At 38.9% G+C, this 22,584-nt stretch overlaps 1 protein-coding gene across 3 annotated transcripts; it reads left to right on the top strand.

Annotated features, from left to right (window-relative positions):
- The first annotated feature begins 320 nt into the window (after window positions 1–320).
- On the top strand, window positions 321–21,598 carry agfg2 (ArfGAP with FG repeats 2). Of its 3 annotated transcripts, none has more exons than XM_038284935.1 (14): window positions 321–579; window positions 2,147–2,240; window positions 6,038–6,153; window positions 8,130–8,274; window positions 8,600–8,714; window positions 8,798–8,902; window positions 11,384–11,416; window positions 14,619–14,864; window positions 16,418–16,490; window positions 16,723–16,766; window positions 16,921–17,013; window positions 17,380–17,499; window positions 20,443–20,513; window positions 20,617–21,598. In XM_038284935.1, the coding sequence occupies exons 1-14, from the start codon at window positions 413–415 to the stop codon at window positions 20,662–20,664; spliced, it is 1,470 nt and encodes a 489-aa protein (XP_038140863.1). In that variant the 5' UTR covers window positions 321–412; the 3' UTR covers window positions 20,665–21,598. The 3 variants fall into 3 exon arrangements, with proteins under 3 accessions (XP_038140863.1, XP_038140860.1, XP_038140864.1); XM_038284932.1 differs by having other exon boundaries at window positions 327–579; window positions 8,594–8,714; XM_038284936.1 differs by lacking the exon at window positions 11,384–11,416 and having other exon boundaries at window positions 328–579; window positions 8,594–8,714.
- The last annotated feature ends 986 nt before the right edge of the window (window positions 21,599–22,584 follow it).

Here is a 22,584-nt window from a genome sequence, read left to right as displayed (position 1 = left end):
TTGTACAGGGCGTTGGTGTTATGAGTCCAGTCCAGTTTGTTATTGACGTAGATCATTTTCTTCAGAATTTTCTAAATAGACCTACTTAACACAAAGACAATAATTAGGAACATATTTGACCCACATAAAGATGTTGTAAAACTATCTTAAAGATACAGTGGAGCACTGCCTGGTGTTGGGTTTTATTCTGAAGTTAATCTTTACTATTTCCTGTGCGTTTTTTCTGCCTCTTCTGTTAACTTGACTCTAGTGTGAGTGTAGCATTGCTCCAGGGTGAAGCTGCAGAGAAGCCTTTCCCATAATGCGGGGCGTGAGGCGCTCCGTGCAGTGATCAGAGGGGCTCCAGGGGAGGAGGAGGAAGGAGGAGGAGGTGTTTTCATAGCGCTCCCAGCCTGTCTCTGCAAACAGAACCATGTCGAACCGAAAGCATCGGGACAACCAGGAGATCTGCTCCAGAAAGGTCCGGGAGCTGGCCCAGTCTGGAGTAAACAAACACTGCTTCGAGTGCAACCAGCCCGGGGTGACATACACCGACATCACGGTGGGCAGCTTCGTCTGCACGTCGTGCTCCGGAATGCTGTGAGTAACCGAAGCGTTTCTGCTCATTTACTGATGCACAGTTCAAACTAAGCAGGCCTGAGATTGCACAGCGCACACTCAGATGTGCAGAGCATTATTATATTAATATTATTTAATATCCCTCCTCCTGCTCTAACGTTACCAGGCGGCTGTTGGTGCAGCAGCAGTCCTGTATGATGATGATGATGGTGATGTGTGCGCATTAATTTACGCAGCGTCTGCCTCTGTCTCTCCCTCTGCCTGTCCTCTCAGCAGCTAGTTGGTCATATTCCAGCTTTTACAGTATATGCAGGTTTGACACACTCCTCTGTTTCTGCAGGCCCCCCCCCCCTGTGTGTGGTATCACAGTTTGTTCTGCATGATCAGTCCCAGCACTCCACAGGAAGGACGGGTTGTTAGTTATTGCGCAATCAGTGGCCCACTTTGTGTCCCCCAGCATGGTGAAAGTAGGAGGCTCTGGTTGAACATATGGCCCCCACCTATCTGTATCTCTCACACCTTTTAGACGCGTTTTATCTGCAGGAATCCGTTTCCCAAAAGATCCACAATCACTTCAGTAAATGTTTCCCTTTTCCCACTTGCTTTTAATCCACTCACAGGCACTTCTCAGTAAATTAAAGCATCTTTGAAAAGTTCATTTGTTCCAGTGATTGAAATGAAGATGCAGAATTCCTATTTTAAAGAGATAGATTAATAGAACATCTAGTAGATAGAAAAAGTGTAATTGAAGGTGCATAATTTGCAGAGGATTGCCCTGGAATCAGTGTTTCAAGGGAGGAAACTGAATTGTTGCTCTGTTTCTTTAGTTTTTATTTTTCCTCATAATTGCAATCCATATTCATTGTGTTTCTTTTCTGCTCTACTCAACTTTCCATTAATATGCCTGAATACAGCAGTGTTTAAGCAGCTGGCTTCTGGGCTTTGCAGGGGGAGTGTTGGCCTCTCTGAGCAAAGACCTCTAACCCCACACCGCTCCGCAGGCGCTGCACAATGGCAGCCCACTGCTCCCCAAAGAGGATGGACTAAATGCAGAGAGTTAATTTCTCCATTTAATCAATAAAGTTAAATTATTATTCTTAAACAAGTTTTTTCTGTAATTTTGAGGCTGTATCATGACTTCTTCATGAAACGTAATGCAACCTATGCATGCACTGTCCCAGTGGTTAAAGGGTTAAGGACTTTGAATCAATATGGGGCACCTTACTGAAATCCAGGTTGTGTCAGAAAGTTCATCCTGCATATAAAAAGATTGCAAACTCTGTGAGGCTTTCATTTGGAAGTAAACTAATGGACACAATGTAATGTTAAGTAATATTACAAGCTAATGTATGTTTTCATAGCTCTACCATCAACACAAAAAAATTCTAGTAATATTTTACCCTCGATGTAATGATTGATAGAAAATTATATAAATTTCTCATTTCCTGATTGATTTGCTGGAAGAAATAAACTTTTAGATTACACACTAATTTACTGAGAAGAACTTGTAATCTGTCCTGGACCGTCACTTTGAACTCTCACAATTCTCGTTTCTTTAAAATTTTTCCACCTTTCCTCTACATTCTAGGAGAGGCCTCAACCCTCCTCACAGAGTCAAATCCATCTCCATGACAACTTTCTCCCAACAGGAAGTGGAATTCCTCCAGAACCATGGCAATGAGGTAAGAGACGCTCCATCCTATCACCTCCTTAATCTTTATATTTCATTGCCAGATGGAGGTTTCTGTTTTCTGAATATCCAGAGGGTTTTTAGGAAGAGAGATGCCTGTGCTTCATTGCTGGTGATTTCACCACTTCTTAAAGCACAAAGGACTTGACTAGTAATAGTAAACAATATTTATAGGACCAGTGCCAACATTTAAAATTAACCTAATGAGTAAATAAAAAATATCCAGTAGACTAAACAGCAAATCAAAACATTCTCTCTTCCTAAGTATTATTTTGATAATTTGCATAGTTTATTATAAACAGATGCGTTTTCAGAATTAAATTCTTGAAGTTTTTGGGACAAGTTTTTAATTTAGGAAACACGGCTCACTTACAATTCAAGTTTTATACTTATAATTACGGTAACAGGAGTCAATAATTTCACAATCCAAAAGTAATTTTTTTTTCCCTTTCTTTCAAGTTTTCCTTAAACTGAAGTGCTGCAGGGAATAAATTGTAGGTGAGGAACCTGTCGAGGATTATTTAGGATGTGAGTGGAATTGGCATATTTTAAAGCATGATCTGCAAAAGAAACTGAAAGATGCATTTAAGATAATTTCAGCTGTACTGGATTTATTTTTTTTGTTTGTTATGTGCATAGAACTCGCTAAAGCAGCTAATTCATGCTAATATCAGCCCCATAATTGATAAATGATTAAGTGGCTAAGAGCACCCAGTTATCTGTTGCTAACATCTGCGTTCTGTCCAAACATAAATTATTTAGAGGAGGCTTAAAAGTTCAAGTCTTTTTTTTCCCCCCTCTCTTTCCAATGAGTCAGTACTGATTGCATGGAGGCAGGCCCGCATTATAATGCTGCCTCTGCCATGCTTGACAGTTGCTTCACTGTCCGTAGCTTCAAACATTCTTTCTTTTTCTATATTTGTGGGTCCCTTAAATAACTGGTGATAATGATATAAAGTCATATTTGAGAAAATTGATTTTTCTGTTAGTAAAATTAACTGAATTTTCATTTTGTCTTAATAAGCAAATAAAAAAACATGTTTTTAAAAAGGATGAGAAAAAATGTTGCATTAATGTCTGTGATGGGTGTGTTTACTTTTTAACCTGTGTTTTTTTTTGGTTGTTGTTGTTTTTATCTCCTGAAATAAATAGTTTTAAGTTGTATGAATAATGTAATAAACTATAATTGTTCTATTAAATGAGAGGCTAGTTATATAACATTTTAAAAATGACCCAAATAGAAATCTTTTGCCAAGAACTTTGCAAAAAAAATGTAAATCTGAATGTGCCTAGATAAACTGGCACCAGAGCATTTTGAAGTATATCCATATTTTAGAGAGAGATTGTTCAGTGTGGGTTTGTTGGGTTTTTTAAAGCCAGTGCCAGCTAAATCAGAGCCAACAGTACCTGGAGGTCTGTTTTTATTTTTTTGTCGCTAAATGCTACCAAATTGCATTTCTTCTCTTTTTTTCTATGCATGGATTTAGAATTTTGCCAATTTATTTGATGATCAAGCATTTCTTCACTGTTAGGATAAAATAAATTAGCTGCTGCAGTAGCCTGTGTATCTTCCTGCTGTTGGGGAAATTTCATAGGATTGTTACAGTTCTGCTCTGCTACACATGCAGTGAGACCCTAGAGGGCTGCAGACCGTCCACTGAGATCTTTCAGTTTTTATTTGACTGACAGGAAGCTGCAGACTCACAGCCACAGCATCACCCTGCTGCTCACTGGTTTACAAAGGATGGATGTTACTAAAATCAGAGGAGGCCGCTATTCTAAAAACACAGGAACAATCCAGCTAATTTATTAGCTTTAAGATGCATTTAACTTCTAATAGTTCCATTAAACGAGTCAAAAGAAAATATGTTTACAAGGATGGAAAAACTTTAGATTACATGAATCAACGCATCAGTCATTCAGCTGTTTATTGTAGAGACACATCAGTCATCCTGGCAGATACACTATATTGCCAAAAGTATTTGCTCACCCATCCAAATTATTGGAATCAGGTGTTCCAATCACTTCCATGGCCACAGGTGTATAAATTCAAGCACCTAGGCATGCAGACTGTTTTTACAAACATTTGTGAAAGAATGGGTCGCTCTCAGGAGCTCAGTGAATTCCAGCGTGGAACTGTGATAGGATGCCACCTGTGCAACAAATCCAGTCGTGAAATTTCCTCGCTCCTAAATATTCCACAGTCAACTGTCAGCTGTATTATAAGAAAATGGAAGTGTTTGGGAACGACAGCAACTCAGCCACGAAGTGGTAGGCCACGTAAACTGACGGAGCGGGGTCAGCGGATGCTGACGCGCATAGTGCGAAGAGGTCGCCAACTTTCTGCAGAGTCAATCACTACAGACCTCCAAACTTCATGTGGCCTTCAGATTAGCTCAAGAACAGTGCGCAGAGAGCTTCATGGAATGGGTTTCCATGGTCGAGCAGCTGCATCCAAGCCATACATCACCAAGTGCAATGCAAAGCGTCGGATGCGGTGGTGTAAAGCACGCCGCCACTGGACTCTAGAGCAGTGGAGACGCGTTCTCTGGAGTGACGAATCGCGCTTCTCCATCTGGCAATCTGATGGACGGGTCTGGGTTTGGCGGTTGCCAGGAGAACGGTACTTGTCTGACTGCATTGTGTCAAGTGTAAAGTTTGGTGGAGGGGGGATTATGGTGTGGGGTTGTTTTTCAGGAGCTGGGCTTGGCCCCTTAGTTCCAGTGAAAGGAACTCTGAATGCTTCAGCATACCAAGACATTTTGGACAATTCCATGCTCCCAACTTTGTGGGAACAGTTTGGAGCTGGCCCCTTCCTCTTCCAACATGACTGTGCACCAGTGCACAAAGCAAGGTCCATAAAGACATGGATGACAGAGTCTGGTGTGGATGAACTTGACTGGCCTGCACAGAGTCCTGACCTCAACCCGATAGAACACCTTTGGGATGAATTAGAGCGGAGACTGAGAGCCAGGCCTTCTCGTCCAACATCAGTGTGCGACCTCACAAATGCGCTTCTGGAAGAATGGTCAAAAATTCCCATAAACACACTCCTAAACCTTGTGGACAGCCTTCCCAGAAGAGTTGAAGCTGTTCTAGCTGCAAAGGGTGGACCGACGTCATATTGAACCCTATGGATTAGGAACGGGATGTCACTTAAGCTCATATGTGAGTCAAGGCAGGTGAGCAAATACTTTTGGCAATATAGTGTATGCATCATCCAGGAAAAGCCTGATTGGTGCAGCTGTAATTTATTTGTTTGTTTTCCTTTACTTAGCTGTGAGATTTATCGCTATAATTTTATAAGAGTGTTAAAACGTTCATCATCTGTGAGCTGCCTTTGCATCGCTATGACAACTGGTACCTTTTCCCTGATCTGCAGCTTATTTAACAAGTGTTTTAGGTCAGTTTGCGTAATTATGGTTGAGCAGAGATAGCTCCTTAGAGGGGCATCGGTTGCATGACGCGGATGATGGGAAAAAGATCCGTTTGGTGTGTTTTCCAGTCGAGCTTCATGTGCACTGAAGCCGAGGTGTGTGGGGTCAGGATGGCTTTCGTCATCATCCTCTCAGAGTGATCTAACCAGTCATGACTCACAGGCAGTGTTATTTGCTGCACTCCGACTCTTGATGAATCACTGTTGAGGAGATGTCTGTTTTGTTTTTCTAAACCGTCTCCTTCATGTATATCTGAACTGAAAAGAGACTGTTCTACATTTTCAAACTCTAGCTGTTATGAATCAGCTCTGTCCCTTTTGGTGTTCTTTACATTTAAAATGCGTGTGTTCAGGTCGGTCGAAGAACCTGGCTGTGTGTGTTCGGCCCAAAGGCCGATGGCTGCCCCGACTTGAAGGATCCTCAGAAGTTTAAAGAGTTTCTTCAGGATAAATACGAAAAGAAAAAATGGTGAGAATTTTATCCAACTTTTCAACTACAAATCGATTTCAAAGACCAGAAGGGAGATAAAGCTAAGATTTCATTATTATTATGTTCTTGGTAATCTGAAAGTAACTGATAATCTGATTTGAAATAAAGGAAAGTCTTAAGAGGTGCTAAATCCAAAAATGTTAACATCTAAAACTGGAAATATGATCTGATGCTAAGATTTCAGTAGCAGTCAAATGTTCATACACAGAAGAAACAAACAGTGTTTCTAGATCAGATAATCTGTGAAATATGACATTTCCATTAGGGATGCACGATATAATCAGCCCCCTATCGGTATCGGCCTTAGAACTGAATATCAGACATCGGCCACCACACCGATATTTAACCCGATATTTGATCAGCTTCTGAGTTTCTAAAAAAAAAAAAAAAATACTACTTCTTCTTCTTCCTCGAAAACTCCTTTTTTACACTTAAAAACTTCTAAAGACGAGGGAAAAATGTTGATACATTAAAATATCACAATCTCTTCATATGCTGATATATTGCCATTTAAAAACACCATATCAATCTCTTTTACTAATGAAATATTGCTATATGTCATCGTTATGCTACGAAATCCCCCGAAAATTCACAAAATTTTGCCATATTTTTATATGTTGATAGATTGACACGGTATCGATCTATTTTACTAACAAAATCTCACAAGAATTTGCAAAATATCACAAGAGTTTGTAACAGAACGATGAAATTTCACGAGATTTTAAAAGTAAAATATATCGATACCGCGTTTTTAAAAATCGATTTGATATCAGCATATGAAAATATATTTGAGAATATTATTTTTCAAAGTGTCAGAAATGGATAACAAAACTGCTATTTTCAATGACTACTTATTTTTGTCCAGCTTTAACATCAGTATCGATATTGGTTATCGGCTACATGAGTTTTAAAATATCGGATATCGGCCAAAATCCCAATATCGTGCATCCCTAATTTCCATACATGTTGATCTCTCTATTTACAAGAAAAGCTGTGGTAATTTGATGGTCTGGCTGTTAATTACCCGCTTGTTTTACAGAATGCTGTCCTCATCTCTTAGGTTTGTGTTGTTGCTTCTCTTAAATCCAGAATAGTGGTCATTCTCCCTACCTGTGGTGACTTCTCTGGAGCTCATCCACACATAAACGATATTTACAGCATAGTTGCTCAGTCTTTAATTTGCTAAGTTACCAATGGGTGATCACACATATGGTCAGTTCAATTCTATTTATTTAGCACTAGTTCACAACACATTTAACCTCAAGATACAGAAACAATTCAATAGATCATACAGTCAGATTGATAAAAGGCTGATTGCATCAAGTCATTGACTTTGGAGGATTTGCTCCTCCTGAATGGTCATGTAGTGACAGAGGACATTTGCTTGCCTTGTGTTGTTGGATTAAAACGGCACATAGAAAGTAAAAGCTGAGCCCATAAGCATTTCTAGAAGAGAAACGGGAATAACCACTGAAAAAACAGGGCTAACTCTATCATCTATAATGGAAGTTGTTATTGACAGCAGCCAAGCTTCACAGCTAAAGGTGTGAAGCTTGGTTGAACTAACAAAATATGACAATCGAAAGAGAATGAGACAGAGTGATAAAACATATTCAACATATTCAGGTTCAAGGGAAAATAAACATGTGATTTATTTATGCTTCATATAATTCAAGATATTTAGGTTTTCTGGCTCTCAGATATAACCACATCAGCCCTTTACGGAAATCTTCTTTTTTACCTGTAGTAACGTGGCAGACCTTTGCTTTTCAGTAATGCTGTTTTTTTATGGCTGGGTTCTGCTTTCAGTTTTCTGCTCTATTATAAAATCTATAGCTACTTGCTTTCAGTACAATGATCCCTTTTTTAAACTAAATCTTAAGGTGAGGTTGTAACTGATCTGTCTACCAGACCAGTTTATGAGACAAACCAACTTTTATTCTTTCTTTGTACAGGCATTTCTCCAAAAGCAAGAACCGCAGAGACGTCGAGGGCCCCTGGAGTCCCGGCGTCCTACCAGTGCCCTCCTCCCACGGTCCATTATCCAACCAGGGCCCCTCCCATAATTTGCCGCCTAATGCCAGATCTACAAGGCCACTGGTAAAAAATACATTAGGAGGATTGAGATGGTTATGGAGAATCAATAAAGGAAGGAGGGGGTGGAGTAGCAGTAAACAGGAAAAAGGAAACAAAAGTAGGCAGGTTATTTAAGAGGAGAAGCAGAAAGAAAAGAGAACAGCAGGTAAAAAAGATGACTTTAATTCATTGCAGCAGAGAGGCTGATAGGTTGGACAGTCTAAGGGCCGGGGAGTCCCCACATCAAAGGTTCTGCTTATGAATTATTGAGAAATGATGAAACAGGCTCACCCTGTCTGTCTAACTCGTTTCTATGTCTCTCTACCTCTTTAATCTCCTCCAGTCTCAGTCCCAGCTGCCGTCATGGGATCGAGCTCCTGCCGTCTCGCCCGCTGACATCCGGACCGACGCTTTCACAGCCAGACCTTCTCGCTCACAAAGTTTTCGAGACCCCCCCCTGAAAGGTCAGGGGTTCATTTTCTTTTGGCAGAGTTGTTGCTTTTGGGAGAGGAAGTGATCACATGATTTTGGTTTTCCCGTGATCCAGATTCCACGCTGTGCGGCATAGAAAGGCAGCGGCCGGGCTCCCTGTCGTCAGCTCTGGGAGGTCAGAGCCACGGCCCCTCATTCCCCGCCCTGCCACGACCCACAGGTGGGCTTTACTTTCCCTCTTCCTTAGCAAAAATGAGGATAAATGTAGAAAGTGGACTTTACACCTTTTAAACTTAAATTAACTATTCCCCCAACTATTTTTTTTATATATTGTAACTGATCTGCCTTTTCATCAATGTTAAATTTACACAAGGTTATGAGGGGTTCTCCTTTTTTTTCATAAAACGTAAAAATATGAATAATCTGTACTTTAAATCGTCAAAAGTTTTCATACCCTTTGAACTTTTGTACATTTTGTCACATCAAAACCACAAACTCCGATAATGTATTTCGATAGAGATTTATTGGATTCATGTGACGACCAAAGTAGCCAAAATTTTTGAAGTGTATGAGAAATGATACATTGTTTTAAATATGAATAAAAATTAGATAAAATTGCCATCCATTAAATGATGTACTTATTTTATTTTCAGAAAGCTGGCAGCTCTTTCTTTGTTCCCATAATATAGGATGATGTTCTAATAATCTTTGCCAGCTTTAAGAAACTGAAATGAGTAAACTATCTCTTCATACAGCAGTTTAATGAGGATAACTAATTGTAATAAATAATTCCTTCAGCCTCTCATCGGTTAAAGCTGCTCATCCCCTCGGTAGCCAAGGTCTGAAGATTTTAGAGACTGTTGTAGAATAAATGCATGCCAAAGGTCAAATCTGTGATCCACAGCCCTAAAATGTAAACATTTCTAAAACTGGTTGTAAATTAAAACTTAAAAAACAGTTTTTTAATAAAACTCTTTCCTAAAAAATACTCTGAAAACAAGATGTTTGATACATAACTTTTTAAAAGCTAAATTATGAAGTTTTTAGACGATTGAGCTTCTCTGTAGTCTGTATGAAAAAGTTTAAAGCTGAAAAGTGTGTCTCAAAATAACATTTTCATGCCTTGTAAGATAAAAGTTTTGTTCAGTTATAGTGCTAAACATCTGGATTTTTCAATTCTAGTTTACTTTTAGTCAGTTGTAACTATTTTTTTCTCTAATTTGTTATAGTTGTTGTTTGATTGTTTTATTTTCAAGTTCATATTAGGTACTATCAATACTGTTTAGCTTTATCTTAATTTTCATAAGTGCTAGTTTCCGTTTTTATACTTCGGTTCATTTTTAGGTGCTGGATTCAAAAACTTATATTGTATTTAGGAAATGATGCGTGTAAGTAATAACAAACTCCATCCATCCCTCATGTTTATCCCTACTGGGGCCGCGAGGGGTGCTACAGGCAGAAGGCGGGGTACACCCTGAAGAGGTCGCCAGTCCATCGCAGGGCAACACAGAGACAAGCAACCATCACACATACTCACACCTAAGGAGAATTTAGAGAAGCCAATTAACCTAACAGTCATGTTTTGGGACTGTGGGAGGAAGCCGGAGTACCCGGAGAGAACCCACGCATGCACAGGGAGAACATGCAAACTCCAAGCAGAAATCAAACCAAGAACCTTGTTGCTGCAGTGAAAAATAAAATCCCATCTCTTTGTAAAGCTTATAAAAAATGGATAAAGATGAAAATGATGGTTACACATAAGTTTGGTATATTTAATAGTTTTATAAACAATAAGGCTTCATTTATGTATTTATTTTCATTTGAATTACAGTGTTTTTTTTTATTTTAGCCACAAATGTTACCTCCATTTCAGTTTTCTATTTTATATTAGTTTTATTCACCCATAATACCCAGAGGCGTAGCCAGAAATTTTTTTATAAGGGTTGCCATCCAATGTACACTGAGGGGTGGCCGAAGGTAGATAGGCACCAAAACCTCACGGTCAATCTATACTTTTCTAACAGGAAAATTAACAAGAAAAACCTCCATATTTTCTAAATAAAGACAAACTATACTTTCCCACAGGCTTTGCTAACAAATAGACAAATATATTCAAACTGCTTTGTAGATAAAAATTTGGTTTGAGTTTTGGACGAACATTGTTTCCAATATCATTACTTACCTACTTTTATCAGTAATCATTCTGCATAAACTTGATATATTTGCAAGTTATAATATCTACAAAATTCATTATTTAATACGTTTTTTTTATTGTTATTTATCTATGATTTCACTGAAGAATCCTAGATGACTTACAGAGACACATAATTTTCTGCTTGAATTCTGTACTTATTATCTTGAGTGTTAGTATATTGATGAGCATTAGCAACCACAGTGTTTTTGTTATCAAGTAAGTGTTAATATATAAAAGCCTCCTTATAATAAACAGGGAATCGTAAATGAGTGAATATTTTTTAACACAGCTATAGGCCAAGCTGCTATAGTTCCTCTAAATGATCATTATATATTCTGTCTTTTTGTTGGTCAATCATGTTGCCACACAGGATTTGCTTTTTCCGTGAATCTTAGCAGGTTCCCTGTCAGCACGGAAGACGTTGTGATCTGATATGAGTGACGTTTTCCTTTCTCTTTTCTCCCTCTATGTCTATCTGATGTTTCTCTGTTTCCTTCAACCTCGTAGCCAGTAGCTCATTCAAAAACCACTTCACTTTAGGTAAGACTTGTTGCTTCTCCGCTTTGTGCTGAATGGCTGGCATCAATGAGTTTATAATAGGCGTTAACTGCTTGCCGTACCTCACCTGCATGTTAAACTACATATTAAAACTGCTAAAGTATTTAAGCCTCCTTAGCTGCATCACGTTTTTTCAATTGGCTTCAATGTTTTAGCTGCAAATTAGGTTTTTAAGATACTAAATAAGAATACAATTTTATTTTATTTGTAAAATAAATTTAAAAACCACTTATAATTTGCAAAATTTCTCTACTTTAACTTTAGGCATATATTATTGTACAAGAAGCTGCTTTTAACATCAGATGAGCCAAATCCCATTGCTTTTAACTATCTAAACCACTTACTGAAATGTGGGTCAGCAGTTTTCTTCACCACTCCTGTTTGCCACATAAAGGTTTTAGGTCTAAAGGGTTTTTTGGAGAGTCAATGAGACGTGCATTCTCTCCCAGTTCCTTCAGAGGGATTGGAGTAAGTTGAAAGTAGGGCTATTTTTGCCTCCGTCGAAGCGAGGCCCGCTGATATTTCGCACCATGTTGGTGTTGAGGCACTCAAAAACTATGTGGGGCACAGATCCCTTTCCAAACAAGTATTCTTAGAAGTTCAGGTATGCCTGCAGAGATAGGGGCCTAGCTCATGCTTTCACAAACACATTTTATGGATAGCATCGAAGTGCAGAAACATGCAGCATGAGTGTTGCACGCCTTATATCAGCGGATTATCTGAATCAGGTCAAGTATGGTCTCTGCCTCTGGCTCGTCAGCTGACAGCAGAAGACGGATTCTCATTTTCGTCCCCATGCCAGCAGCAGCTGATAGCAGCACGCTTTGTGGCTAACTGCTGCTTGCTACATGGAGGTTATTCTTAGAATCTAACAGTTGCTTTAAAAGATCCTCTTTGCTTTCTGCTGCACATTTTCTTTTCTTTTTTTTTTCTGTAGTTTCATGCACAAAACTGATAACTGCTTTACTCTGTGTTTCTCATGCACAAAGTTAATGATAATCATCAAATGTTAATTTGGTGTGAAGATATCAAAAAGAAATCCAAAATGACATTAAACATAAGACAGCAATGAAATGATAGAGACATTTTGCAGAGCCTGACATTTTTTTTTATAAGTAGACGAGTGATTTCTTTAGAACCAACTTCCAAAACAAAAGGGGAAAAAAATCATGTGTAACAAAGAAATTGCACCCTATTCTTTCTTAGGTTGTAGAACCAGCTTAAAGGTATAGTGGAGGAGATTTTTTTTCCGGGTGGATCATCAAAACAAATGGTCCTCCTAATTGTCAATCATTCTGGCGATATGTTTACGTAAGCCCGTCCTATGTGCTCGTCCACATTTTCACTCATCGGTCTTACTTATACCCCGTTTACACTACCCTTAAAAAACTGAGCCGAGACCGGTCCGAGCTCAGTAACTGAGATAACTTGTCGTGTGTGAACGGAAACAACCTGAACTGAACCGAGATAAACATAACCAGACCGCGCTAACTGCAGACCAGTTCCCGAGGTGGGTTCGGCTCGGTTTTTCCCTGGCTCGGTTCTCTGATAACAAGAGCGCATGAGCAGAACGCGTCATCGCCGACTGGCTGAACATGCCGATTCACACTCCATTCCAGAAAGTCGGCTTCCCAAAAGCCGACTTTCTCAAGTACATCCGCGCAAGGTTGCCGTCTTCGCCTGACCCACCGCAAACACGGAAGTACAGCAATAATAATCAAGCATAACTTTCTGAATGTGACGGGCGCCGCCATTTTAATTTGCTTGATTCCCTCCTCCTTCGTCTTCTTCTTCTTGGGTTTTACGGCGGTTGACAAACAGCGTTTGGTGCATTACCGCCACCAGCTGCTTGAGTCCCTCCTTCAATCCTAGCAGTAATACCGCACATCGTCACTAGGAGGCGAGGAGTCGAGGCGTCGAGATAACCGAGATAAGTGTGACGTGTGAACGGTCGTCAAAACTGAGCTTGGCCTGGTTACCGATCCAAGCTCGGACCGGTCTCGGCCTGGATCGGTTTTTCAAGGGTAGTGTAAATGGGGCTATAGTGTCTCACATAGTGGAAAAATTGCAAATCTTTTTGAAACTAAGCTTGTATGAACGATGCAGACAGCAACTTTTAAAAAGAGCGTGAACGAGGAGAAATTGGCTCGTGCATTGCTATCACAAAAGTTTAATAGGCGTAGGTACAGGATTGTGCATGCGCATTTTTTTTAAGTGGAGAGGGCGGGTTCGACAAAAGCAAAAAAAGATATATTTTTTTTTAGGTTTTTGCAGCCCTAGTGGCCTGTTTTTGGAAATTAGGTTGACAGTAAAGGGGTATAAGACATGTGGGGGAGAGACATGTCGCAGGCCGGATTCACACCCAGGTTGGCCGCATTGAGTACATGGGTCGTGCATGCTAACTACTGTACCGCTGAAGGACACCCGTTTTTGTCAAAGTTTCAGGAAAATCCTCCACTATACCTGTACGAACCTGAAATAGTCATTTGGATTCACTTTTTGTTTTTGAAGAATTGCTTTAGTTCCTTGTCTCTATGAACTTCATTAACTAGGCTGTGGTCTGGACTTTGAATGGACCACTCCACAGCTCTATTCTTTCCCAATTCATCCTTTCTCTTGTAGTTTTGCTGCTGGTTTTAGTTCCTGTTCTCTTATATCCCCCAATTTCTTTAAAATTCAGTCATATAATACTGAGAACTTTATGGTTGACTCAATGACCAAAAGGTTCTCAGTTGTAGTTGCTGTAAAACAAGCCCAAAGCATCACCCCTCCAATGCCATGCTTGATAAGATAAGTGAGATGTTGCGTGTGCTTCTTTCATGCACTTGTTTGCTACCGAGCATCTTCGCTCTGGTCTCACTTTTCCACTCACTTGCCAGGAGTTTTGTGGCTCATAAAGACAAAGAGTCGTAATGTTAAATTTTTTCTCACTCTTTACTTGTTATTTATCAATTACTCGAGCAATTTGCCTTTTGAAACAAAGCTGTAAGGGTGTACTTTGTTTTTTACCAATGATTTTACTTGGATACTTTTTCCCCCGATGACTGTGTATTTAACTGCTAACCTAGTTATTTTGGCGTCTGCTTTAGAAAGAGTCACAAAGTTCATTTTTGTTGACAAGGCAGGATTGAGAGCTCCGTAGGTAGCCGTTCGCCATCATCACCTCCTGTTTCCTCACTCTCAGGTCGTACGGTGTCGGTCTCAGGGGTCACTGGGCCCTTCAGAGCCTTCCCAAAGTCTCTAAGCGTGGATTTTGGAGGTCTAAACCATCCTCAGCAGCAGTCCCTCCCCCAGTCTTTGTCCCAGCCACAGCAGCAGCAGTCGGTCAGTGTCAGCCAGACACCGGCTGTCAACAGTTCCAGCAGCCAGGACAAGTACGCTGCCCTGTCGCAGCTGGACAGCGTGTTTACTGAAACATCTCCAGCTGCAGGTATGCCATGTTTGTCATGTTTGACCCGTGCATGTTTACACTTTGCTCAAGAGGATGAAACCCAATGAGGGATGCAGTTTGACCGTCCAAAAGCTGCAGAGCTATGGATTAAAACTGCTTTAAAAAACTTCAAAGGAATTTATTACCTAATTATAAAGACCTCATTCTAATCTGACTCAAATATTCAGGAAAAATCTGAAATTTTATTTACTATCTTTCAGGTGAGGCTAAAGGGAAAAAGATGTTTAGAAAATATGGAAATTTTATACCTAATTTAACTATCCAGAGTAAAAAAAATTTCAAAATAAAAGTTTTATATTCCCGAAAGACATTGGTGAGTATAAAATTCAGCTGATTACATTTATTAAGGAAAAACCACGACCAACTTGTTGTCCTGTCAGTACAATGTTATTTATAAAAGCAGAGTCAATTTTACACCTGGTGTTAAAGGATACACACCTTCCAGAAAGATTCAGTTTTGATTCACAGAATATTCTCCAAAAAAGACTTTTAATATCATAAGGAAGCTTTTTAATAAACATGAGATGACCGTGTATTTATGGTCAGCAGAGGTCACACTCTTCTAATAGTCTCTTATCCTGCTTCTCTTTCTTACTGTTGAATCATGAACTTTGACCTTATCTGATGTGAGGCCTGCAGAGTTTTTGGATGTTGTTCTGGGTTTTTTAGTGGCTCACTTGTTTATACACTATTGAAGTAATGTTGGCAGGCTGGCGTCTCCTGGAAAGGTTCCCCCCGTCCCATCTTCTCTCCATATGTGGATAACGACTCTGAGTCCCAAAGCCTCAGGAAAGGTTTAGTAAAACTTTTCAGGCTGATTCAGATTCAGTTTCTGATCTTTAGTTTAGATAGTAACCTAACTGCAACTTTTAGTCTTCTTCTAGTTGTCACAGAGCTTCTATTTAGGGCATTTCTTGACTTTCTCATGGTTATCAGACAGGAAGTGGCTGATAAAACTACGTCCTGTAGTTCTTATAGTTTGGATTTTAATCAGGACCTCTGAAACAGAGGCAGTTTTAGAGCGTGTGTGTGATCCAGATTTGGAAGGCCAACTCAGCTCAGTTGCATAACACTGCTTCACTCCAAATGCCAAGAGTCGCTGCAGCTGAATTATGCTCATTGTGTTTACTCCAGATCCTGCACAGTTGGATTCAAAGGACCCTGTTGACTCATTTTAAAGTGATCGGCTTTGTTTATCTAAACACCAGGCGGCCTGCTTTAATGGATGTAATGCATGTGCGGAGCCCCGGGGGTTTCCCACAAGAGGCTGTGTTGTTTTCTGGCTTCTACAGCCTCCTCAGTCAGGTTATTGATTTTCTGCTCCAGCTCATTCTGGTCTATATTTGCCCAAAATGCAGAAATTCTTATAAGTATAATTTTTTTACAACTTAGTTTATTATTGTTGTTTGTGAGTTTATTGAGTTTCACTCGCATTTTAAGCTAATAGTTGCACTTGATCTTTTTAATTGGGGTTAATTACAAGCCTGAAGTCATGTGATGTGTGTTTTTCTTTTTGAAATGCTTGCTTGCAGCTCCACCTAGTGGCCCTCCTCAGTACAGCTCTCTCTTTGGCAGCAGGCTCTCGTCCAGCTCTACTCCTGCCAGGTAAGAATAGAAATATAATATATGTGGAGCCTTTTGAAGGTCAGACTCACATCAATGTATGTCTGTCTGTCTTTCTTTCTTTTTTTGTTCTTTCTCTTTTTTGTTCTTTCTTTCTTTCTTTTTTTGCTCTTTCTTTCCTTTTTTGTTCTTTCTTTCTTTCATTTTTTGTTCTTTCTTTTTTTTGTTCTTTCTTTCTTTCTTTTTTTGTTGTTCTTTCTCTCTTCCCTCCCAGCTCCCCGGGGGTCGATGCCGTTTCCAGCTCCCAAAGTTTTGGAAGTGAGTACATATTGATCCCTGGCTACCAGGCTTAGATGGATTTTCATTCAGCCTTTCATGTTAAGATTTAAAGCCTGGTCGATGTGAATTGGCAGGAATTTGCCCTGTTAACCTATAGCACGGTTAATTATCTCCCTGTCTTCTTGTGTCTCAGATTTCCCCAACCCATTCAGCTCCGTCGCCGGGTCAGCTTCCCAACAGCCCGTTGCCCTCTCCCCCAGTAACCCCTTCAGCAGCGCCTCAGGAGGTAAGCCCTCCTGTCAGCGGTTTGCAGAAGCTTTCAACTTTTTTTTGTCTGTAATAGAAGATGAAAACAAATCTGGCTGTTTGAAAATAAACTAAAAAAAATAAGTAGTGCTTTAAGGTTTTTCCATTTATTCTACTTGTAAATGTTTTAACGACAAAGAAGTGATAACTTTAGATTCAGAGAAGCATCTAAGATTGTCAGCTTTGAGTGAAAATCTGAATCAAACAATAAAGGACCGTCTACGCGTCTCCACACTCCTGTTGCTTCTCTGTTAAACATAGAGATGGAAAATGAAGTCTGCCTTCTCCTCTTCACCTGATTTTAGAGAAATAAATCCTGTCTGATTGAACTGCTTCTTCCCTCCAGGCGACTCTGGTGCGTTTGTCACTTCACCCACCTCCGTTTTCCCCTCGTCCGCTTCCTTCCCAGCTCCAACCACCCAGAATGCATTTCACCACGAGTCGGCCTCCAATCAAGAAACTAACGGTGAGATTTTTTCCATCGCTCTTCGTGCCCTTATGTCAATAATATAAATAAACATATATAATTCCATTTTTCACACGTTTAAGCTCCTATAAGAGATGTTCCTAAACATTTCAGTGTGTGACTGCAAAAAATAAAATGAAACACACTGGCAACCCCCTAAAAAACATATGATTACCTCCTTTTATATAAATATATATATAAATAATTAGATTGATATATTTAATTACTTTATTATTTCAAATTTGTTTTGGTTATTTAATAGGACATGAAATTATTTTATTGCGCATTTTAAAATGTAATGGTATATTTAATTTTGAATCATGCATTGCTAAATTAATAAATGTTAAATCTACTTATTTTATGGTCCTTTTATTTATTTTATGATATATTTTGGCCCTCCATATACCTCAGGAATCACATCACAATGACTGTCAAAAGTCTTTCAGACCCCCCATTTGGCGTCTCGTGATCCCAGGGAGGGCCCCCACCCCCACTTTGAGAACCCCTGTCTTACATGATAACAAACCTAAAAACATATTTTAACCCTATTCAATAATCAATTAAAAATAACTATTTCAGCCTTACAATAATCAAACTCCTCTTTTGATTCCTTTTGACTGATATTTCAACAATTAATCTTTGGTTATGAGCTTTAAACAGAAATAAAACTGTATTTAAAGAATATGTGTTTTTGAATCAAAGAATGATTTTTCTATATTTATTTTCACATTTAATTCAAAATTTAATTTTAGGATTCACTCTGATTTTCTTCTATAAAGTCTGGAAACAAGTATTTTACAATTTAACTGTAAATGTGTGTTTTTATACTTAACAGACTGATCTTATACACAAAATTATAAACATAAGACAGAAAGCTAAGAAATATCATTGATGCATGTCTGTCATTTGTTGAAGACAGAACAAGTCACTAACAAATAAATCATAGGACCATAAAAAAGTGTTTGCTTGGTGACGTTGAAAAGGAAACAAAGCACCATTTTTAAAATACTTTATAAATATCACAAAAAAAATCTTTTTTTAAATCAGCTTATTTTAGAACACTTAGAATACTTTGTTTTTTAATAAGAGGCCACTTTTGTCTTGCATGTACCCCAACTTTGACCCATTTTTGCTTTCAAATTGGCAAAAGCTTTACTTTTTCATCTCATGTCACAGATTCTTGAGACTTTGATTGGGCTATTCTAACTCACATACCGGAAATACTAGAAATAAGTAAAAAAAATCTTCAATTAAATGCATTTACCCTTACTTTTAGTAGGGAAATAAGATGAGTATTTTTACTCTTAAAGTAAGATAATTAGGTAATATGTTATTGCAATTTGACACGGCAATTGTTTTTCCTTATTTTCACTGTAAATTGTCTTGTTCCATTGGCAAAGTGTCTCACTTACCTCCTCAATTCAAGACAAAATGCCATTATTTTAAGAAAGATAGATTTCAGTTTTTTGCAGTGTCTAAACTGCTGCACTGTAACTGTGGCTGCAAGTTTAACCCCATAACGCCTATTGTTGCTAATATGCAACAAACTCGTTGTATTACATCCAAAGACAACCATGTGCTAGGAACAATGGGGAGCTCTTGTTTCCATTATAACTGGTCCATAATGGTATAGATAATAATAATATAAGAGTAGACCCCGCGTCGACAGCTTTCACCTATGGAAGTTGATGTAATTTGGTGGCGCGATCTTGGGAAGGTCGACAGCTCCACTCAGTTGAGCAGGCACAGAACGAATTTTAATCACCTTTAACTCAATATTGAACTAATTTTCTCGCTTTTTGTGTGTGTGTGTGTTTTTTGTTTTTTTTTTCTTAAAACAAGCAAATAGTTCAGTACATTTCCATATTCTTCTTGGGGTTAAGAGTAATATAATATTCTGATAGAATGTATGTATGTGTCAAAGCACAGCCACTTGTACATTTATAAAAAATATTATTACTAGCCTATTTACCGGTACAAAATGTATACACATCTCTCTCTCTCTAGGTAGTGTGTATATACTGTCTATTCAGTAATGTCTTCCAAAGCTCTGATGCCATCACAAAGTTATCCCTCGAGCCCGATGCAAACAGTGCGTTGATTCAAACAAAAATACGCTGCACAGTGTTTAAGCATCCTTCTTCTGTTCTGTTTAAAATAGCCGGTTAGGTCAGCAGCTCGACCTCCCAAAGATGGCGCCCATAATTTCTGTGCCGTGACAGTCAATGCAGGGTCTACTCCTATATGTCTTTGCCTAATGATGTACTCTCTCATGGACCTTCATAAATGTCTAAAATTTGTAATATACCTACAATTTTGTTTATTCTTGAAATAAATGTAAAGCTTCAAATTTCAATTTCACAACAGCTTAAATGCATTTTTCAAATGTGTATAAATTCAGGTGTGCCTCAGTGGAAATTGGATATCAGTCTCAAGTCTTTGCAGCATCTAACTCTGAGGTCCCCATGCAACATTGGACAGTGTTGGACCAGATTCGCTTCATGAGTGTGTGGTCCCTAGATTAGGAGTGCTTTTATTTTGAAAAACAAAAACTGAAAGCCTCCGTGTGCTTTTGCCATTGTGCTTTGGTAGGAAACATAAAGACATGAAGGAAGGAGTGTCTGGTTCTGGTCTGCTGTTTTGGTTTTACGAGGGTTATATAAAGGACGGCTCAGTCCTGCCGTTTGATGGTTCTTCATATAAAGTCCCAATAAAATACAACGATGTTTGTGGTTGTGACGCCACAGAGTGTGGAGAAGTTCAATGGAGGAACGGCAGGCCAAACCAGAATACATTTAACCTCGGTCCACTAAGTCTTTTGTCGTTCAGCAGTGGAGGAACAGCCACTGACACAGAGCCGCTATCACGCTCCAGCCCCTGTGGGGGTCTCGTCTCAGCGTCGTTTGCTTGAACCACCCAACATGTTTTTGTCTTTCCCTGCAGGTTTCGCCTCATTCCCAGAACCCGACTCTCTGCCTACGGTCCCCCGGCCCATGTCTGTGAACCCCTTCACGGTGCGTTTGCTGCCCAGAGAGCAAGTTAGAAACCCTGGCCCTCAGATGCACCTTAGGAGCTGTCATTACTGCCGTTTCTCACCTTATCTCTCTTATTCTGCAGGGGAATGTTTACTCCAGTCGGGGGACGTCGAAAAATCCTTTCATCTGATCAGCGTCCCCTCCTTCTCTTCTCCTCTTCTCTAAGAACCGAGGGAGGAGTGAACTTAAGGAGCTGCTGACATTTGAAAGCCTCTGGAGTGATTTCACCCCGTCAGGGAGGGCCCTTCCTCCATCCCTCCCTCCTATTTCTCTCTGTGTTTACGTGTTTGAGGGGGAAAGAAAAAGAACGGAAAACAGTGTGAATGTAATAACAAAACCTGTATGCTTGTGCGAATGTGGTTTTTTTTCCTGTGACGGTAGACGCCACCTCAGGGCTCTGTGGGAGTCACGAGTGAACAATGCCTCTTTAATTTTACCCACAAACTATATCACACCACACACATGTTGCTGCTGCTGCTGCTATTGTGCTTTCATCTCCTGCTTATAGGTGCAAAAATAAAAAGAAACACACCTCCCTGGCGAAAACAGCCCACCGGTTAGGACGTCATCTGCTTTAAAACCTCTCGATCTCAGCTGGCGAGACAGGGACTTTGACTTGTCATCGCTAGTCCCTGTAAATCCTTTTTAACAGCCTTAACAACCTCCTGATGCATGGGAATTAGCGTCTTAGGACCTGTGTGTGTGCGTGTGTGTGTGTAGAACAGGTTTGCATTTCTCCTTTTTATTTTGGGTCAAAATTATGGATCAGAAATGATCACTGTTCTCCACTCTCAGGCTGCATGCGCTTATAGGGCTAAAAGGAGATGCTACTGAATGTAAAAGCAAATTTCAGAGTAAGAAAAACAAACATAAAACGAAACAAAGTATGTATAAAATGTTCAATGCTTCATGTACTGGACCAAAATGCTTTTTCTTTTTTTAAGTGAGATAAAGGTTATATCATTTTTTTCTGCCAAAAAGAACAGAAAAGCAGAGTTTCATGTATTAACGTCTTTGTAATGACATGTATTCATGTTCATAAAATCAACTTCTTAATATAGTGAGGCTCTTTGTGTCTCTCTGGTTATTTTAGCTTATAAATAACATGCAAACATTTTTTTAGATCATTTATTTTTAACTGACTCAGTATGATCGATTGGTTCTTATGGGAAAATGATCCGTCCATCCATCCAATCAACTTAGTTTTTTAAAGCAGTATAAATGTCAGTTTAACACTTAATAAAAGTTTTCTTTTATTTTCCAACATCCTTCTTAAAAGTAATAAGAAATATATATATTTTAAAAACCTTTTAAAGAAAGGTGGATAATTTGGACAAAGTTATCGAAACAAAAATGGCAGTAACTTTGCCGAACAGCAGGGGGCGCTTCACGGTCATTTTGTGTTTGCCCTCCTGAGGAGGGATCATTTTGGATGCATATTGCATAACAGCATGCATACTGCATAAGCATGCAGCACGAAGATGGAACCGCTGGGTGCATTTTGAAATATTTATTCAAATCTTTCATTTGTCTTTCTTTTTTGTTATAAAAAAAAAAAAAAAAAAAAAATATATATATATATATATATATATATATATATATATATATATATATATATATATATATATATATATATATATATATATATATATATATGATTACAATAATTAATCAATTTTGATTTGTGAAAATGCAATGCAGTGTAAAAAAATGACAAAAGTCCAAATGATTTCTTAAGCTTACCCTTATTTCATTATTGTCAGCACAATTTCTGTTTTGCTCGATGTTATTTGGAAAGAACTGTTGAAATTAATTAGTATTTCAAACATTTCTATGAGGACGAGTACAATTTTTTTCCAGCAACAAATAGATCAGAATGGACCCCCTGGAAGGCCTAAGGCAGAAATCTTACGCCATAAAAGAAGGTGGAAGTGCTGTTGCCTTCCAGTGCTGTGGGAATTTCTAGTTACATGAAAAGAGTAGTGACAAAAGAGTTAAGAAAGGACAGTTTAGCAAAGGAAAGACACAAATAGAAGCTATATATACTGCT

This window comes from Cyprinodon tularosa, unplaced genomic scaffold, assembly GCF_016077235.1.
Source record: "Cyprinodon tularosa strain WSP-4 unplaced genomic scaffold, ASM1607723v1 ctg204, whole genome shotgun sequence".
Taxonomy (NCBI): domain Eukaryota; kingdom Metazoa; phylum Chordata; class Actinopteri; order Cyprinodontiformes; family Cyprinodontidae; genus Cyprinodon; species Cyprinodon tularosa.
Note: the sequence above shows the minus strand (reverse complement) of the source record. Positions and strands in the feature narration are given on the sequence as shown.